The sequence below is a fragment of the Chiloscyllium plagiosum genome, chromosome 11 (assembly GCF_004010195.1).
Source record: "Chiloscyllium plagiosum isolate BGI_BamShark_2017 chromosome 11, ASM401019v2, whole genome shotgun sequence".
NCBI classification, from domain to species: domain Eukaryota; kingdom Metazoa; phylum Chordata; class Chondrichthyes; order Orectolobiformes; family Hemiscylliidae; genus Chiloscyllium; species Chiloscyllium plagiosum.
Genome location: NC_057720.1, coordinates 22,108,199 through 22,128,924, shown reverse-complemented (window position 1 = coordinate 22,128,924; position 20,726 = coordinate 22,108,199). Strand labels below are relative to the sequence as shown.

The following is a 20,726-nucleotide window of genomic DNA, read 5'->3' as shown; positions in this document are numbered from 1 at the left end:
TAAGGATGGCAGATTTCCTTAACAAAAGCACTGCAGATGTCAGAAATCTGAAATAAAAAACTGAAGGTACTAGAGAAACTGAGCAGGTCTGGCAGCATCTGTGAAGAGAGAAAGAGAGTTAACAGTCCAAGTCAGACAACTTGTATTCTGTTGGATTTCCTTCCCGAAAGAACATTAGTGAACCAGATGGCTATTTTGTTGTGACAATCAATAGTCATCGTTAGGCTAGCTTTTCATTCCAGATTTTATTAAATTGTGAAGGTTATGAACCTTATCTCAGATTTCTTGGTTACTCATTCAGTGACATTACCACAACACTATCCCTCTCTCAAGTGTAATTTTGAAAGCATTGTTCTATCAATATTGCTGTGGAAGCATTTACTTCCAATTGGGAGACCAGAAGGGGCCTCGGTATGATATCTGAAAGAAAGCATTTCTATCAGTGCAGCGCACTCTCGGTAATGCACTGAAGTATTGGCTTATTTAAACAGACAAAATGTGTTACAAGACTGAACACAATTTGATGCAGCTAGCTTAGCCTCTGAGCAGGGATAGAACTGGTTTCCTATTGCAGCATATTTGTAGCAAGACCTTCATTCAGTCCTGATTTAAGCACATTGATGAGAAGGACTAGCTCAGTACACTTACTGATCCCACTGAGAAGCTGCAAGAAATAGTAGCTGACAGAAAGACACCAGAAAAACCTTCGATCAGATTTAGGCAGTGCAATTTAACTATACCATCAAATGAACAGGATCTGTGTTTCAGCAATTGACACCTTTTTCTATTCATTTGTGGGATATGAGTGTTGCTGGCTGACCAGCATTTATTGTCTATCCCTAGTTGCCCATGAGAAGGTGGTGGTGAGCTGCCTTCTTGAATCACTGCAGTCCACCGACTGTGGGTTGACCCACAATGCCATTAGGAAGGGAATTTGAAGATTTTGACCAGCAACAATGAAGGAATCGTGATGTATTCCCCAGACAGGATGGTGAGTGGCTTGGAGGGGAATGTGCAGGTGGTAGTATTCCCATGTATCTGCTGCCCTTGTCTTTCTAGATCATGGGTTTTGAAGTTGCTATTTGAGGACCTTGGGTGAATTTCTGCAGTGCTTCTTCTGGATAATACTCACTGGTGGAGGGAGTGAATGCTTGTGGATGTAAAGCCAATCAAGTGAGCTAATTTGGCCTGGATGGCGTTAAGCTTCGTGAGTGTTATTGGAGTTGCACTCATCCAGGCATGTGGGGAGTATTCCATCACACTCCTGACTTGTTGCTTGTTGATGATGGGCAAGCTTTGCGAAGTGAGGAGGTGAGCTACTCGCTGCAATACTCCAAATCTCTGACCTGCTCTTGCAGCCACTGCATTTATGTGGTGAGTCCAGTTGAGTTTCTGGTCAATGATAACCCCAGAATGTTGATAATGAGGGATTCAGTGATGGTAACACCATTGAATGTCAAGGAACAGTGATTAGATTGTCTTATCAGTGATGCTCATAGCCTGGCATTTGCACAGCATAAATGTTACTTCCCATTTATCAGCCCAAGCCTGAATATTTTCCAGATCTCATTCCATTTGAACATGGCCTGCTTCAGTATATCAGCAGTTGTGAATGATGCTGAAAATTGTGCAATCATCAGCGAACATCCCCACTTCTGTTCTTATGATGGTGGGAAATTTATTGATGCAGTAGTTGAAGATGGTTGGGTCTAGGACACTACCCTGAAGGACTCCTGCAGAGATTTCCTGGAGCTGAGATGACTGACCTCCAACAATCACGACCATCTTCCTGTGTGCCATTCTCCAATCAGCAGAGTGTTTGCCCCCTGACAGCCATTAATTCCAATTTTGCTTGCTACTACACTCAGTTGAATGCAACCTTGATAACAGGGGCTGCCATTCTCACCTCACCTCTGGAATTCAGCTCTTTTATCCATGTTTGAATTCAAGACTGTAAGGAGGTCAGGAGCTGAGTGTTCCCCTGGCAGAGCCCAAAATGGGTGTCACTGAGCAGATTATTGTTGAGCAGATGCTGCTTGATAGCACTAATGATGACACCTCCCATCAATTTGATGATGATTAAGAGTAGACTAATTGGGTGTTAATTGGCAAGGTTGGGTTTTTCCTGCATTTTATGTACAGGACATAATGGGCAATTTTCCACATTGTCTGGTAGATGCCACTGTTGTAACTGTGAGGGAACAGCTTGAATAGGGGAACAGCAAGTTTCAGAGCAAAATTATTCAGTACTATTGCTGGAATGTTGTCAGGTCCTATAGTCTTTGCAGTATCCATAGCTGTAATCTTTTGATATCACCTGGAGTGGAGACTGGCATCTGTGATGCTGGAGAGCATTGGAGGACACCAATGAATCATCCATTCGGCACTTCTGGTTGAAGAATGCCACAAATACTTCATCCTTATCTTTTGCACTAATGTGTTAGGCTTTTCCCTCGTTGAAGATAAGGATATGTGTGGATCCTCCTTCTTCAGTAAGTTGTTCAATTGTCCACCACCTTTTATGACTGGATGTGGCAGGACTGCAGAGCTTAGATCTGATATGTCGTTTGCAGTATGTTTTAGCTCTGACTGTCTCCTTCTGCTTATGCTGCGGGCATACAACTTGTCCTGTTTTGTAAATTCACCAGGTTGACACCTCATATTTTGGCATGCCCAGTACTACTCCTTGTATGCCCTCCTGTACTCTCCATTAGCCCAGGGTTGAACCCCTGGCTTGATGTAATGGTTGAGTGGAGGATGTGCCAGGCCCTGAGGTTGCAGATTGTGCGAGAGTACAATCCTGCTGCTGTTGGTGGCCCACAATGCCTCATGAATGCCATGTCTTGAATTATTAAATCTGTTCAAAATTTGTCCCATTTAGCACGGTGACAGTGACACACAACATGATGGAGGGTATTCTCAATGCGAAGGCGAGACTTTGTTGCCACAAGGACTGTGCAGTGGTCACTCTTACCAATACTGTCATGGACAGATGTATCTGCAGCTAGCAGATTGGTCAGGATGAGGTCAAGTATGTTTTTCCCTCTTATTGGTTCCCTCACCATTTGCCACAGACCCAGTCTCGCAGCAATGTCCTTTAAGACCCAACCAGCTCAATCAGTAGTGCTGCTGCTAAGCCGCTCTTGGTGGTAGGCATTGAAATCCACCACCCAAGGTACGTTTTGTGCCCCTTGCCATCCTCAGTGCTTCCTCTAAGTGTTGTTCAACATGGAGGAGTACCAATTCATCAGCTGAGGGAGGATGGTATGTGGTAATCAGCAGGAGGCTTCCTTGTCCATGTTGAACCTGAAGCTATGAGAATTCATGGATTCCTGGAGCAAGTCCCTCCCAAACATATATCACAGTGAGGATAAGAATAGGAGGAAAGAGCAGATGAATGAACTGGTGTAGGGGAGAAGAATTCATATTTTTGGATCATTGAAATCTCATCTGGTGTAGAAGTGGAGGATGGATTGCACCTGAATTGGAAATGGATTAATATACTGATGAGATTTGCTAGAGCTGCTTGGGAGGATTTAAACTAGTAAGATGAGGGGGTGGGGAGAATGGAGAGAATGGAACCCAGAGGAGGAAACAGACCAGACTGAGACTTACATTTGGAAAAAGGGGTGTGTTGGATCACAGAGTGTATCTAAGCAGTTTGTTTCAACTCGGTTAAATGTGGTTAAGAGAAGACCCGACTACAGCAATTTGTTTAAATATTAACATTTCTTGAGTAATAATGAAAATTGGAAAAGAAAGGGGAAAAGAAGACTGAAATATGACCATCTATTAAGTAATTTTTAAAAAAGATGAGAAAGGAAGTAAAAGAAAGCAATGAGCCTCATGCTATCCTGCCCATCAGGTAGCCCTCGGTCGACGGCTGGTCTGGAGGCTTAGATTTGTTCCTGGCACCGTCCACGATCCTGGTCTGAGGTGAAGTCCGACAACTCAGAACAAAACCCTCTCTTAGTCACTGTAACAAACAGCCAGTACAGAAAACAAGCCATCTTCAGCACATACAGTAATGTCCACAGGACTCATTCAAGGTCACGAAGCTCTTGAATATCATCAACAATTTTAGTTCTTCAGCAAATCCTATATAAGGGGCAAGTCAACTAGTCAGGGACAAAGCAGAGAACGAAGCAGGACTGATAAATTAAACTTCACTTATTTCATTGCAAGAGGCCTAACAGGTAAGGCAGATGAACTCAGAGCATGGTTGGGAACATAATTTTAGTCTTATTATTTGTTTAATGGTATAAATTACATAAGTTGTGTGTGTTAATATATACACTTATCTTTAAGTCAACAATATTATGTTCTGATAACGAGTAATGTGCAAAATCTGACTACCTATGCCAAACATTCATGGTCCAGTTTGAAGTTTTCCTGATAACAACATCTTGTACGTTCATGTATCAATGTATTATGGAATTGTTTCTAAATAGATACAGGGCAGAAGTGGGTACTGCAGATGCTGGAAATCAGAGTCCAGATTAGAGTGGTGCTGGAAAAGCACAGCAGGTCAGGCAGCACCTGAATGTTTTTCCAGCACCTCTCTAATCTAAATTGATACAGCAAGGATACTACAAACTAGCTACACCCACTTTGCAGAAGCTTTCTTTACTGATCTTAAAATTAAGTATTTAAATAATTTTGAAGCATTTAAGCATATGGTTAATATGGAAACCTTTGGCTGATAATGCTCTTGACAGGCACATTATGGTATTTTAATGTAGCATCAATGTAATATTTTACCTTATGAGCATCTCAATTAGTAAAGAGTTGGCTGAGAATCAATTATGTTCACAGTGCTTTTTTTTCTTCAATGAAGGCTTCCCTGTTTTTTGTTCGTACACATGCATCAGATGATTCATTATAGTGTCGACCTTTAACTAGCACCTAATACTTTTCAGAAGCTGGAGAGAGTTTTTAACTGAAAATGTTCATTATCTACAGGTGGGATGGATTTAGCACCTCTAGTGAGACCTAATACATCAGTGATGGGACCCAAGGGATAGGCTTGGCTAAAATAACCAACAATATCTGAACGTGCACATCTGTCACAAAAGCTGCTTTGATTCTTCTAAGTAAACAACAACAAACATGTATTGTGCTCTGTTTTCAAATCTTAAAATCTCTTGTATTGATATGGTGATTTTACCATTGTTAAATTTGCCAAAAAATAGCTGTTTTTGGTTGGTTGAAAATAGCCAGCAGTTAAGAATGCATCTGTAGCATTTTTATATGTGTTTTAAAACAAGCAAACTTGCTGACAAACCATCCTTCGTGTTAGAAATTGTGCTAGACCTGATTGATAAGTTTAATAAGTTTGCATATTCTCTAACATATGATACATTCTCAAGCTTTTAAATAATATTAGAAAACACTTTGATTCTTGCAAATCAGTTTTAACTCAGGCTGGCAATTATGTGATTGGCATGTGTCCAGATGGTCAATACTAGGAGGAGGTAGTTGGGCAGGTGAGGGTTAGCAAGATTAGCCCTCAGAAGGTATGCTTGATAGGTAAGGCAGTGGTGGAGTAAAATGGGGTAGTTAATGCATATAATGAAATCAGCAGTGACTGCTATTACAGACCACACCAGGCTCCCTCAAAATATTTTAAGTGGATAGACTAGATCCTAACTTTTTCAGATTTAAAGGCAGATGTAAAGTGCTGTGTTCCACATGCAATTTGACTGGTCAAACTACTTGATGCTAAGTGAAACATAATTTATTCAAACACAACAGTTAAAATACAACAAAAGAAAGCAGAATTTAGAATAGCTTAACTGGAACACATAACAAAATAATAGATACAGTAACCATTACTAATTAACTGCCCCAATATAAACACTCTCATTGGCAAAAAGGCAAATTTAGAAATCAGATTTTCTCACATTCAATGTCCGCAGTAAGAAGAAAAACCCCAGCTTCTAGCTGTAACCTAGAGAGGGGAGAAAGTAGCTTCTCCTTCTTCAAGACTCCAGCAGGTTTTGCTGAACGTAAAAGCGAAAGAAAAATTAGAAATCTTGGTCTATGAAAGCTGGTCACGCCCATCCAGGCTGCTTCTATTGCTCCAGCTTTTTAAAAAAACCCAAGACTTCACAAGCTGTTTACGTTACCACAGATTGCTCTTCACCTCTCTCTTAAAAAAAAGGACAAATTATACAGCTTCAGCAGACTGTCTGCAGACAAAGGGAAAATTATGCTTTTTTGAAAGGGGTCAGACCTGAGCTAGCAACAGGGGAGTAATAACGTTGCATCTGAGGTGTGGATTTGGGATGACAGAGTACCCAAGAAGGAATAAATAAAAGGAGACTTGTTGCAGAAAATGTTGACCTTGCTGGTGAAAAAGAATGATCAGCCTATCATTCAGTTTCAGTTCTTGCTGTATTGGTGTGTATGTTACACCACAAATAAAGTGCTTTTTTAGAAATTTGATGAGGGTTACTGCCTCCACTACCCTTCCAGGTGCCACTAGCATTCTTTGGGTAAAAAGTGTACCGCTTGACTCTCTTTCAATCTTTCTGTCAGCTATTTTAAATCTCTGACTCCAACTATTAACCTCTTTGCTAAAGGAAATGGGACCTACTTCTCCATTGTATTTAGACTCCTCATAGACTTATATAGAGTCACAGAGTCATAGAGATATACAACACAGAAACAGACCCTTCGGTCCAACTGGTCATTTGCCAGCACTTGGCCATATCTCTCTCAACCCTTCCTAGTCATACATCCATCCAGATGCCTTTTAAAGGTTGTAATTGTACCAGCCTCCACCACTTCCTCTGGCAGCTCATTCCATATACACACCACCCTCAATTTCCTCAATATACCTCAATTAAACCTCCCTTCAGCCTCCTCTGTTCTAAAGAACTCAATCCCCATCCTTTGACTCTTTCCTGAAAGTTAACATTGTCCAATCCTACCAATATTCTGGTAAATTGCCTTTATACTTTCTCCAGGATCCTTCCTATAATATGGTGATCAGGACTGCACTCTTGTTGAAGTCTAACTAATATTTTATACACTTTTAGCATAACTTCACTATTCTTACATGCTTTGTCTGAGCTAATACAGGCACTATCCGGTGTGCCTTCTTACCCACGTTATGTACGTCTTTTACTTCCCAAGATTCTGTGAGCATGCACTCTCCAACATCCCTCTCTACACTTTTCAGAATCCCACCAATTACTGTATCTTTTGTTTCTAGGTTTACCCTTGTCAAATGCAGTAGCTCATAGATGTCTGGATTTAGTTGGGGTTTCTTGAGACATCTGAAGTGATCATTGGTCTCTTGCTGCAGTTCACTGTATCCTTACTCACTGTAAATCATACAGTTAATTTTTGTAATAGGTGCAAACTTCATAATCATGACTCCATATTTAGTCAAATGTCAAAACCATTGTTGTAATACCATGGAAAGCAAATGACGTAATATTCAGTCATCCATTCTAAATAACCTTTCAATTGTTTAAAAAAATGTAATAATCACATTGTGCTTACTGTCACTGAGCCAACTTTGAATCCTACATGCAATTTTCCTTTGATCACAAAGGCTTTTACTTTCCTAGCCAGTCTCTAATGTGGGCTTTGTTAAAACCTTATCAAAATCCACCAAGAATTGAATTGAATTGAATTTATTGTCATGTGTCAAGATTAGAGTGGTGCTAGGAAAGCACAGCAGGTCAGGTAGCATCCGAGAAGCAGGCAAATCGACGTTTCGGGCAGGAGCTCCTGCCCGAAATGTTGATTTTCCTGCTCCTCAGATGCTGCCTGACCTGCTGTGCTTTTCCAACACCACTGTAATCTGGACTCTGATCTCCAGCATCTGCAGTCCTCACTTTCACCTTATTGTCACGTGTACCGAGGCACAGTGAAAAGCTTTGTCTTGCAAGCAATACAGGCAGATCACAGAGTTAAGTAGCATAGAAAATAATAGGTAAACAGCAGCAAAAACAAAAACACAGGTACAGGCGGATGTTGGGATGACACAGAAAACATCAAACCATAAAACCCCTCATCAATCCTCTTTGTTACCTCTTAAAAATGTCAGGCATGGTTGACAAAGGAAATGTGACCTTTCCAGAATAATCCATGCTGACAGAATTTCATTAATCTGAGCCCTTCTCAATGATGAGTAAAGCCTCTGATTTTTCCCAATGACTTTCCCACTGCTGAGGTAAGGCTGGCTGTAATTGAGTTACATGGAGAGATTGTAGGCATTGGGACTGCTTTCATTGGTGAAGAGAAGGTTGCAAAGAAATTTGACAGAGATATATGCAATCCTGAGGGGCCCGGACAAAGTAGTTAGGGAAAAATATTTCCCATTTGTAGAAGGATCAGAAGCAAGGTGGCACAGGACTAAGGAAATTGGCAAAAAGAAAGGCATATGAGATAATCCCTTTTCACGCAGTCTGTGCTTGGAATCCGGAATGCACTGCCTGAGAATATGGTGGAAGTAGGTTCAGTCAAGGTGTTAGGAGGAAATTCGATTCTTGTCTGAAAAGGAAGAATGTGTAGGACTAGGGGGAAAGACTATAGAGTAACACAAGAGAAATGGCTCTTTTTAAGATGTGGTGCTGACACAGTGGACTGATTGTTTTGTAACCATTCTGTGATCATGACTCAGTTGATTTCTCTTCCCTTTTTAAACAACTGTGCAGGAGCAGTCCTCTGGTCCTTTGATACGATGCCTGTAGCCAGAGAAGTTTGGAAAACGATGGTCATAGGAGCCTCTTTTGACATCCTTACCTAACAAAAATATATCCATTTCAATCCTAAAATCTTCAACTTTACCACGTTCCACTTCCTTTGGGCTTGACAGATTTCTAGATTCCCTCTACTGCATACAAAACAAATTGTTTCCTGATTTCACTCCTGAATTGACCAGTTCTCGTTTTAAGATCCAGTGCTTATTTTTCTATTTCCTCTCCCAGACTGTCTTGTCGACTCTCTTTATTTGTGTCAAGATGTCAGAACAATGGATAGATTTTGTGGGATTTGATTCCCAAGGTATCAATAAAAACCACTAAATAGTATGCAATATTTAAATAATCTTGACACTGTGATCTAGTCACTGTGTACTGTAATCCTGGGGCATCCTCACCTCAGTTTTAATAGTCGCCGTGATGTGGGGATACAAATGTTGGACTGGGTGGACAAGTTCAGAAATCACATGACATCGGGTTATAGTCCAACAACTTGAAAGGGTTCAGAAAAGATTTACAAGGATGTTGCCAGGGTTGGAGGATCTGAACTACAGGGAGAGGCTGAACAGGCTGTGGCAGTTTTCCCTGGAGCGTCGGAGGCTGAGGGGTGACCTTATAGAGGTTTACAAAATTATGAGGGGCATGGATAGGATAAATAGACAAAGTCTTTTCCCTAGTGTCCGGGAGTCCAGAACTAGAGGGCATAGGTTTAGGGTGAGAGGGGAAAGATATAAAAGAGACCTCAGGGGCAACTTTTTCACGCAGAGGGTGGTACATGTATGAAATTAGCTGCCAGAGGATTTGGTGGAGGCTGGTACAATTACAACATTTAAGAGGCATTTGAATGGGTATATGAATAGTAAGGGTTTGGAGGGATATGGGCCGGGTACTGGCAGGTGGGACTAGATTGGGTTGGGATATCTGGTCTGCATGGTCGGGTTTGACCGAAGGGTCTGTTTCCATGTTGTACATCTGTATGACTCTATGACTCTAACTTTATTTAAAATCACAAACTTTCGGAGCGAAGCCCCTTCGTCACCTGACAAAGGAGCAGCGCTCTGAAAGCTTATGATTTTAAATAAACCTGTTGAACAATAACCTGGTGTCAGGGGAAAGTGAGGACTGCAGATGCCGGAGAGTCAGAGTCGAAAAGTGCGGTGCTGGAAAAGCGCAGCAGATCAAGCAGCATCCGAGGAGCAGGAGAGTCGATGTTTCATGCATAAGCTCTTCATAACCTGGTTCATGTGACATCTGACTCAGTTTTAATAAAGTATGATAATCTCTGATTCACTGCTATCAGCAACAAAGGGGATTGAATCTTGTCCCAGAAGCCTGAAGGCTATTGAATTATGTGGTGCTGTACAGAAACCCAGGCCTTCCCACTGCTGCCTGCATTAAGTTTAGTTGAGAAGTTAGACCTGCTGACTGTATTGCTGATTAAAGCCCTTAAATGGTCAATTATGGACTGCTGAAGGCTCAAAAAATAGAAATTGCTGAAAAAGTGCAGCAGGTCTGGCAGCATCTGTGGAGAGAAATCAGAGTTCATGTTTTGGGTCCATTGATCCTTCCTCAGCATGATCAAGGGACTTGCCAGGAGGTAGGGTGTTAGACAATAATAAGACATAGGAGCAGAAAAAGGCCATTCAGCCCATCAAATCAGCTTTGCTGTTCAGTTTGATTGTGGCTGATGTGATCATCCTCAACTCTGCCTTCCTGCTGGATTCCCACAACCCCTGACTCCCTTCCTGATTAAAAATCTGTCCAGCTCAGCCTGGAATGTACTTAAGGACGCAGCCTCCCAGCCTTCCACAGATGCGTAACCTTCTAAGAGAAAAAAAATTCTCCTTATCTCTGCCTTAAATGTGTGACACCCCTTATTCTAAGATTATGGCCTCTGGTCACTGAGAGCCAATTATCTGCCTTTGCTTCCGATCCCCTTGTCTGAGACCCCCTCAAGCCCCAGAAGATATCCCCCATCCTTCTCAAAAAGCATTTTCCGGAGATCTTTGGTCCCACAATGTGAGGTTGAGGTGACAACTGTGGCCTTTTCAGTGGCAATGCCAAATGCAAGATCTACCAGCTTCTTTTAGAATTAGATTTTGTTTTTTATTCATTCACGGGATGCGGGTGACACTGGCTAGGCAGCATTTATTGACCATCCCTAATTGCCCAGAGGCCAGTTAAGAATCAACGGCATTGCTATGGGTCTGGAGTCATGTGTAGGCCACACCAGGTATGGATGGCGGTTTCCTTCCCTGAAGGATATGAGTGAACAAGATGGGTTTTTTTCTGACATTCATAAATGGATTCATGGCCATCATTAGATTCTTAATTCCAGATATTTTATTGAACTCAAATTCCACCACCTGCCCTAGTGGGATTCAAACCCAGATCCCCAGAATGTTATCTGGGTCTCTGGATTAACAGTGCAGCTATAGTACCATGAGGCAAGCACCTTCTCTTTTACTGTCAAGTCCAGGGATACAGGAGTACAGTGGAAAGTGTACAAAGTCACCATCCTCCGGCACCATTTTAGGTACAGAAAACCAGAATTAGAAAAGAAAAACAACCATCTTGCATACAAAACTGAAAGCAGAAATAAAAGAAACAGAGCAAAGAGGAAAAGAAAGCATCCAGATCTTAAGTGGGCCTCCTCTCAAGTCTCTGCCCTAGTAGGCCTCACTAGGTGGGAATTCTGCCCCCAAGGGTCTTGGTTTCAGGGAAAGGCCCACCAACTGTCCTCTAATCTGCCTGATTAGAGGAAGATACAGTGAGACCTGCTCTGAAAAGTCACAGCTCGTGTGTCTCAGCACCATCTCTGCAAGCAACCAAGACACCTGATGAAAACAGAAGAATTGCAGTAATTAACCACAAGAAAGTTGCTGGTAATGTACAACATCAAATCACTGGCTTCCTGTCATTAACAGGGAATCTCTGCCTTACTTCCAGTCATCACAATCTTTCAGTAACACTTCCACTTACAGCATGAGCAGAGCTATAGAAAAGCTGACTAGATTAAATTCATTCCCTGATTAGTACTGCCTTGATATTGTGTAAAGCTGAATTCCCAGTAAAATAAGGCAGTCTGAGTTGGATCCACGAGGTAAAAACAATGACTGCAGATGCTGGAAACCAGATTCTGGATTAGTGGTGCTGGAAGAGCACAGCAATTCGAAGCTCCTCGGATGCTGCCTGAATTGCTGTGCTCTTCCAGCACCACTAATCCAGAACCTGAGTTGGATCCATGCTGTTTACAGCCCCATCACTAACCCACACTATCTTCTGAATATAGGTGGTGGGGACAAAGGGGTTGGTGAATCTGTACTGTACTGAACTATCTAACTCAAATTTCAAGATTAGTTTCTATTAGTTTTCAAACAAAGAAGACCAAAATATACACGTTATGTTTTCAAGTTTATTACTAATCAATTTAAAGTGTTCTCAGCCTGTTGCTGGTGTAGCTGATGGAGATACTGGGGGAGCATAACACTAACGTATTAAATTATTTAAAAGCCTTATGTAGGTGATGCGTTGAATGTTTTGTCTCTGGTTCAGACTACCCCTGGGGCTGCCCACTTCTACTGGCAGCAATTCTGAATCATTAATGAAACAATTTAAACTAAGTCCACATTGTGGACGGATTGATACTCTGTCTCAGAGAGTAGCTACTCCATCACTGAGTTAACTGTAACTGATTCCGACCAGGACATTACTCCTCAGTGGAAATCTACTGCATCTCTTTCAAGAAAAAAATGTTGTCAATTTCACTTTCTGGTGGAGTCCTTTGGAACCATGAAAAAGCAGCAATTTCGGTTCTTTTGCCCCTGTCTTAAATCCCCTTTTCCGACCTCCAGTAATAGCATTAAAGTGAAAAATCACACAACACCAGGTTATAGTCCAATAGGTTTGTTTGGAAGTACAAGCTTTCGGAATGCTGTTCTTTCATCAGGTAGCTCATGGGGCAGGATCGTAGGACACAGGATTCAAAGTAAAAGATCAAAGTGTCAAACAACTGATGTGATATATTAAACAAACCTAGAGTGCTGTTAAGTCTTTAATCACTTAGAATGGGAATGCAGGTTTCGATTGTGTAATATGTAAACCTCAGAACTTATTTCAAGTCACAGTCCTGAGATAACTTAAGGTTTTATAAAATAAAGTGACATCTCAGCTGAGACAATACATTAAAGATGTGAAGTTTAGTGTCAATCTGTATCCCAGCCTTGAGTCAAATTGGTTCTATTTCCAAAGTAGGAATTTATTAAATGTCACATGGACTGACGGCCTACAGATGGTGTATTTTATGAACAAAGTATAATGTATCTGCAAATGTAAATGTGTGTGTGTGTGTGAATAGTATGGGGGAGTCACCTGTAGTGTGACATGGACCCAAGGTCTAGGTTGAGGCCATACTCAAGAGCACCAAACTTGGCTAACAGCCTCTGCTTGGCCACTCTTCATTGTTGCTTATCACACAATCCGCCTTGGAGGACAATCACCCAAAGATCCGAAGGCAAATGTCCTTGACCACTGAAGTGTTCTAAGTGATTAAAGACTTAACAGCAGTGTAGGTTTATTCAAAACATCACTTCAGTTGTATGACACTTTGATCTTTTACTACCAATTCTGTGTCCTATGATCCTGCCTTATTCACTACCTGACAAAGGAGCAGTGCTCCAAAAGCCAGTGCTTCCAAATAAAGCTGTTGGACTAGAACGTGGTGTTGTGTGATTTTTGACTTCGTCCACCCCAGTTCAACACCAGCTCCTCCAAAGTGAACAAAGCAGCATGTTGAAACCGAGACAAGGTAAATAAAATGCAGCTTTTTGAATTTTCTAGTCTCCATTATTGTTTAATATTAAAAGTTATAAACGTGTTCTGAGGAAGGGTCACTCGACCCGAAAATCTAACTCTGATTTCTCTCCACAGTTGCTGCAAGATCTGCTGCATTTTTCCAGCAATCTCCATTTTTGCTATAAACATATGCTCATTGTCAGGATCAGGATAAGTGTATAGGGTCTTATGGAACAAAACTAATAACATCATTTTCTCTTGATGGCTATTTTTCAGCATTTGCCTAGTTTCGGCCCTTACCTGGGACAACGTAAAAAGATTATAGCAGAACATAAACTGAAACAGAAGGAGCTGAATGAGGTGGTGCAGGAAGCTGATGAAGAACCATATACAGTCAAGAAACCCATTCCAAAGGTTCAGGTAATAAGACTAATGATAATTAAAACCTTCAGCTAAATCACACCTTTAACATGGAAGACAAAAACACAACATGCTTCACAGAGACATATGGAAAAAAATTGAATGGCAAGCCAAAGAACAAAGTGTTAGAAGGTGATGACCAAAAGTCTGCTGGATGAGCCAGGTTTTACACAGCATCTAAAAGGAAAAGAGGCAGATAGAGGAGTTTAAGAAGAAAGTGCTAAAAGGATGAACTGAGCTGACTGAAGGTATCACTGTCAACATCAGGGTGAAAGAAGTGGTGGTTGTACAAATTTATAGCAGAGGTGTGGAGAGATATGACTGGAGATTTCAATGAAAGGGTGATGTGAGAGCTTATAGGGATTTAAATACAGGTATGAGAATTTTAAATTTGAAATCACAGGCAATTGGTGTAGGTCCACGAAGACTTGCGTAATAAGTGAGCTGGACGTGATGGTACTTGGGGTACAAAATACAGAGCTATAGATCATCTGAAGTTTATGGAAGTACAGATTGGTCAGGAATACAATGGATTAAGCAATTCAGTGACAGAAGCACGAATTAGAATTTCTGCTGAATATCGTTCAAGGCACAAACAGATACAACTGTTGTTACAGAGGTGAGTGTAAGCAGTATTTAAGATGGAGAGGATCAGAAATCAGAAACATGTCCCAGGGTTTAATAGGACACCAAGATGATCAGCCATCTGGTTTAGCCTGGTAGATTAGGCAGAAGGGTACAAAGTTTGTTGGAGGCAAATTCAATGGTTTTGTCCATAGTAACACTCAACTGGACAACACTAAGAGGGTGGAGTGGTCAAGAGAGGAGATGGAGAGGTGGAATCACCTCCTTGTCTTGGCTGCGAATGAGAGACATATCCATGAGGAAGTTGGAGCTTTTTTATTTAAATCCTTGGAGGCATGTACATTATGGAGATTAGAAAGAATGCCTAAGTGTGGAAAATCCTGATTGTAGTCAGACCAGTAATCCCACTGATCTGGAAAACATAGCAGACATGTTGGTAAAGGATGGTGTGGTCAATCATATGAAAGATAGTCAAGTCACATTCATAGATAACATCAATTATGAGTTTGGTTGGTACAGTTTTAAAAGTATAATTCTGTTTGGAGATTTTGATTGAATTATCTGGAAAGAACTTGGAAAGAATTCATCCAAGACTCTTGAGAAGTAATTGAGACATGAAATCTGGCTATAATTTGCAAGTACAAAAGGATGAAAAATGAATTGCTTGAAGAGCTGGCTGATAATATCAATTCTTTATGTTGCTGGCCAGCAAAAAGAGAAGTTGCTTTGTTAGCACTTTCAAAGTCCATAAATATATTCTAATGATTATTCAAGAGGACAGAGGAGACAGAGATAAGAAAGCAATTGATAACAGAAAACAAAATGACAGGAGTTACATTTGCTCTCCAAAATGAAACTGCAGTCAGACATGGATTTGGCAGAGGAGTGTTGTCCAAATGGATATGTCTCAGATGTAAACAGAAGATTTCCTTCCTGACTTCAAGTACAAGTAGTTCTTCAATAACGCAATGGCTATGTTGTTGTGCAACCCCACATTATAGAAAAATCGCACTTTAGAAACAGCACTTAAAGTGTTGGCGATGTAATCATGGTACAGCCAACATACTTTTTAAAGGTTTGCACTTCAGGAACAGAGTCCCCAATTTATCAATCGTGTTACAGCGAATTTGTGTTAATGAAAGTGCATTATTGCAAAACGATGGTATAAACAAGGACTGCAGATGCTGGAAACCAGAGTCTAGATTAGAGTGGTGCTGGAAAAGCACAGCAGGTCAGGTAGTATCCGAGGAGCAGGAGGAGGAGGAGGAGGATATCTTATGGTCTTATGGCCTTAAAGTTAATATAGTGCAATAAGTATAACATTCAGAGATACAAGTAGTAACATCCTTGCCACACAAGCTAGGTAATGATCATCTCCAACAAAAGAGAATCTGACCATCTCACCATGTTAATCAATGATATTTCCTTTGCTATTCCTCTACCTGTCACATCCTGATGGTCACCTTTGGCAAGAAACTGAACTGAACTAGTCACATAAATTTGGTGGCAAGAGAATTCAGAAGCTCCTTAGTCTAAAAAGCCTCCCTTCACTAGAAGGTAAAAGAGTGGTGATATACTCTCTGCTTGCATGGATGAGTACAATTCCAACAATATTCAATAAATATGGCATTGTTCAGGACAGAGAAGCCCATTTTATTGGCCCTGATCCATCATGTTAAATATTCACTCAATGCATCACTGGCACACTGTGGCCGCCATGTACTGTATGGACAAGATGCACGAGAGCAACTCACCAAGGGTCCTCTGATGGGATCTTCAAAAACTCATTCTGTCCCATCTCAGTCAAAGGCATGACCCTAGGAGCATTGATATATAGAGGGACCCTGAGATGCAAGTTCATAGCTCCTTGAAAAAGTAGACAAGGTGGTCAAGAAGGTAGACAGCATATGCCTATCCAAGAGTCACTTAAATACCCTTTATGTATCTGACTCTACTAACACACTGCATTCTATCCACCAACCACTCTCTTTGTAAAGAACCTACCTCTGACATCTCCCCTAAACCTTCCTCCAATCCCTTAAACTTATGCCCCCTCATGATGGTCATGTCCACCCGAGGAAAATGTCTCTATCAATGCCTCTCATCATGTTGTACACCTCCATCAAGTCACCTCTCATCCTTCGTCACTCCAGTGAGAAAAGCCCTAGCTACCTCAACCTTTCCACATAAGGTATGTTGTTCAGTCCAGGCAGCATCCTGGTAAATCTCCTCAGCACTCTCTCTAAGGCTTCCACATCCTTCCTATAATGAGACAACCAGCACTGAACACAGTATTCCAAATGTGGTCTAACCAGGGCTTTATGGAACTGTAGCATAATTCACGGCTCTGAAAATCAACCTCCCTGCTAATGAAAGCCAACACACCATACGCCTTCTTAACAACATTATGAATTTGGGTTGAAAATGTGTTGCTGGAAAAGCGCAGCAGGTCAGGCAGCATCCAGGGAACAGAAGAATCGACGTTTCGGGCATAAGCCCTTCTTCACCCTTATCAATTTGGGTGGCAACTTTGAGGGATCTATGGGCATGGACTACAAGATCACTCTGTTCCTCCACACTAACAAGAATCCTGCCTTTAACCCTGTAATCTGCATTTAAATTCAACCTTCCAAAATGAATCGTACAGTCATAGAGTCATAGATATATACAACACGGAACAGACCCTACGGTCCAACTTGTCCATGATGACCAGATATCCCAACCCAATCTAGTCCCACCTGTCAGCACCTGGCCCATTTCCCTTCGAACCCTTCCTATTCATACACCCATCCAAATGCCTCTTAAATGCTGCAATTGTACCAGCCTCCACCACATCTTCTGGCAGCTCATTTCATAAACATACCACCCTCTGCGTGAAAAAGTTGCCACTTACATCTCTTTTATATCTTTCCCCTCTCAGCCTTAAACTATGCCCTCCAGTTCTGGACTCCCCCAACCCAGGGAAAAGACTTTGTTGATTTACCCTATCCATGCCCCTCATGATTTTGTAAACCTCTATAAGGATACCCTTCATCCTCCGACACTCCGGGGAAAACAGCCCCAGCCTGTTCAGCCTCTCCCTATAGCTCAAATCCTCCAACCCTGCAACATCCTTGTAAATCTTTTCTGGACCCTTTCAAGTTTCACAACATCTTTCTGATAGGAAGGTGACCAGAATTGCACACAATATTCCAACAGTGGCCTAACCAATGTCCTGTATAGCCGCAACATGACCTCCCAAGTCCTGTACTCAGTACTCTGACCAGTAAAGGAAAGCATACCAAACGCCTTCTTCACTATCCTATCTACCTGCGACTCCACTTTCAAGGAGCTAAAAACCTGCACTCCAAGGTCTCTTTGTTTGGCAAAACTCCCCAGGACCTTACAATTAAGTGTATAAATCCTGCTAAGATATCCTTTCCCAAAATGCAGCACCCAACATTTGTCTAAATTAAATTCCATCTGCCACTTCTCTGCCCATTGGTCCATCTGATCAAGATCCCGTTGTAATCTGAGATAACCTTCTTTGCTGTCCACTACACAGCCAATTTTGGTGTCATCTGCAAAGTTACTAACTGTACCTCTTATGCTCACATCCAAATAATTTATATAAATGATGACAAGTAGTGGACACAGCACCAATCTTTGCGACACTCCACTGGTCACAGGCCTCCAGTCTGAAAAACAACCCTCCACCACCACCCTCTGTCTTCTACCTTTGAGCCAGTTCTGTATCCAAATGGCTAGTTCCCTTGTATTCCATGAGATCTAACCTTGCTCACCAATCTACCATGGGGAACCTTGTCGAATGCCTTACTGAATTCCATATAGATCACGTCCACCGTTCTGCACTCGTTAATCCTCTTTGTTACTTTTTCAAAAAATCAATCAAGCTTGTTAGACATGATTTCCCATGCACAAAGTCATGTTGACTATCCCTAATCAGTCCTTGCCTTTCCAAATACATGTACTCCAACAACGGGGTGACCTTATAGAGGTTTACAAAATTATGAGGGACATGGATAGGATAAATATGCAAAGTCTTTCCCCTGGGGTTGGGGAGTCCAGAACTAGAGGACATCGGTTTAGGGTGAGAGGGGAACGATATACGGGGCAACCTTTTGATTCAGAGGGTGGTACATGTATGGAATGAGCTGCCAGAGGATGTGGTGGAGGCTGGTACAATTGCAACATTTAAGAGGCATTTGGATGGGTATATGAATAGGAAGGATTTGGAGGGATATGGGCTGAGTGCTGGCAGGTGGGACTAGATTGGGTTGGGATTTCCGGTTGGCATGGATGGGTTGGACCGAAGGGTCTGTTTCCATGCTGTACATCTCTATGACTCTATGGCACACCTGATCAGGTCCTGGGGGTTTATCCACTTTTATACGTTCCAAGACATCCAGCACTTCCTCCTCTATAATATGGACATTTTTCAAGATGTCATCATCTATTTCCTTATATCTAAATCTTCCATGTCCTTTCCACAGCAAATAGTGATGCAAAATACTCGATTAGTGTCTCCCCCATTTTCTGCGGCTCCACACATAGGCTGCCTTGCTGATCTTTGAGGGGCCCTATTCTCTCCCTCGTTACCGTTTTGTCCTAATGTATTTGTAAAACACCTTTGGATTCTCCTTAATTCTATTTGCCAAAGCTATCTCATGCCCCCTTTTTGCCCTCCTGATTTCTCTCAAGTATACTTCTACTGCCTTCTAAGGATTCACTCAATCTATCCTGTCTATACCTGACATATGTTTCCTTCTCTTTCTTAACCAAAACCTCAATTTCAGTTTCATCCAGCATTCCCTATACCTACCAGCCTTTCTTTTCACCCTATCAGGTTTATGCTTTCTCTGGACTCTTGTTATCTAATTTCTGAAAGCTTCCCATTTTCCAGCCGTCCCTTTACATACACTTCACACTTTTCCAGACTGAACTCCATCCGTCCTATTGCAATGTCGTATTGCAACCTAAAACTAACCTCCACTCTATCCACAACTCCACCAATGTACGTGTAATTGGCAAACTTACTAACCCACCCTTCCACATCCTCGTCCTAGTCATTTATAAAAATCACAAGGAGCAGAGGTCCCAGAACAAACCCCTGCAGAACACCACTGGTCACTGAGCTCCAGGCTGAAAACTTTCCATCTGCTACTAACCTCTGTCGTCTATGAGCCAGCCAATTCTGTATCTGGAAAGCCAGATTTACCTGTGTCACATGCTCCTTACTTTCTGAATGAGCCTATAATGGGGAACCTTATCAAACCCCATGCTAAAATCCTTATACACCACATCCATTGATATACCTTCATCAATGTGTTTTGTCATATCCTCAATGAATTCAATAAGACCTGTCCCTCACAAAACCATGCTGACTATCCCTAATCAAGCTATGCTTTTCCAAATAATCAGAAATTCTGTCTCTCAGAATCCTCTCCAATAATCCTCTCCAATAACTTGCCCACCACCGACGTAAGACTGATTGGTCTGTAATTCCCAGGGTTATCCCTATTGCCTTCCTTGAACAAGGAAATAACATTTACCACCCTCCAATCATCTGGCACTACTCCAGTGAACAGTGAGAACGCAAAGATCATCACCAAAGGTGCAGCGATCTTTTCTCTTGCTTCCTGTAAAAACACTGGTATATCCCATCTGGCCCAGGAGACTTATCTATCCTCATGTTTTTCAGAATTTTCAGCACATCCTCCTTTCTAACATCAACCTGTTCTAGCATATCAGTCTGTTTCATGCCAGTCTCAGAAACCTCAAGGTCTCTCCCAGTACATAGAACATAGAACATTACAGCGCAATACAGGCCCTTCAGCCCTCGATGTTGCGCCACCCTGTCATACTAATCTGAAGCACATCCCACCTACACTATTCCATGTACGTCCATATGCCTGTCCAATGACGACTTAAATGCACTTAAACTTGACGAATCTACTACCATTGCAGGCAAAGCATTCCATACCCTTACTACTCTCTGAGTAAAGAAACTAACTCTGACATCTGTCTTATACCTATCTCCCCTCACTTTAACATTGTGTCCCCTCGTGTTTACCATTCCAATACTTGGAAAAAGGCTCTCCCTATCCACCCTATCTAACCCTCTGATTATCTTGTATGTCTCTATTAAATCACCTCTCAACCTTCTTCTCTCTAATGAGAACAGCCTCAAGGCCCTCAGCCTTTCCTCGT

At 41.7% G+C, this 20,726-nt stretch overlaps 1 protein-coding gene across 1 annotated transcript in view; it reads left to right on the top strand.

Annotated features, from left to right (window-relative positions):
- LOC122554210 (dihydropyrimidine dehydrogenase [NADP(+)]-like) overlaps positions 1-20,726 on the top strand; it is a 735,384-nt gene that overhangs the window by 684,895 nt on the left and 29,763 nt on the right. The window contains exon 21 of the mRNA XM_043698867.1: positions 13,788-13,931. Coding sequence (XP_043554802.1) covers positions 13,788-13,931 — 144 coding nt within the window. The remainder of the gene's footprint in view (positions 1-13,787; positions 13,932-20,726) is intronic.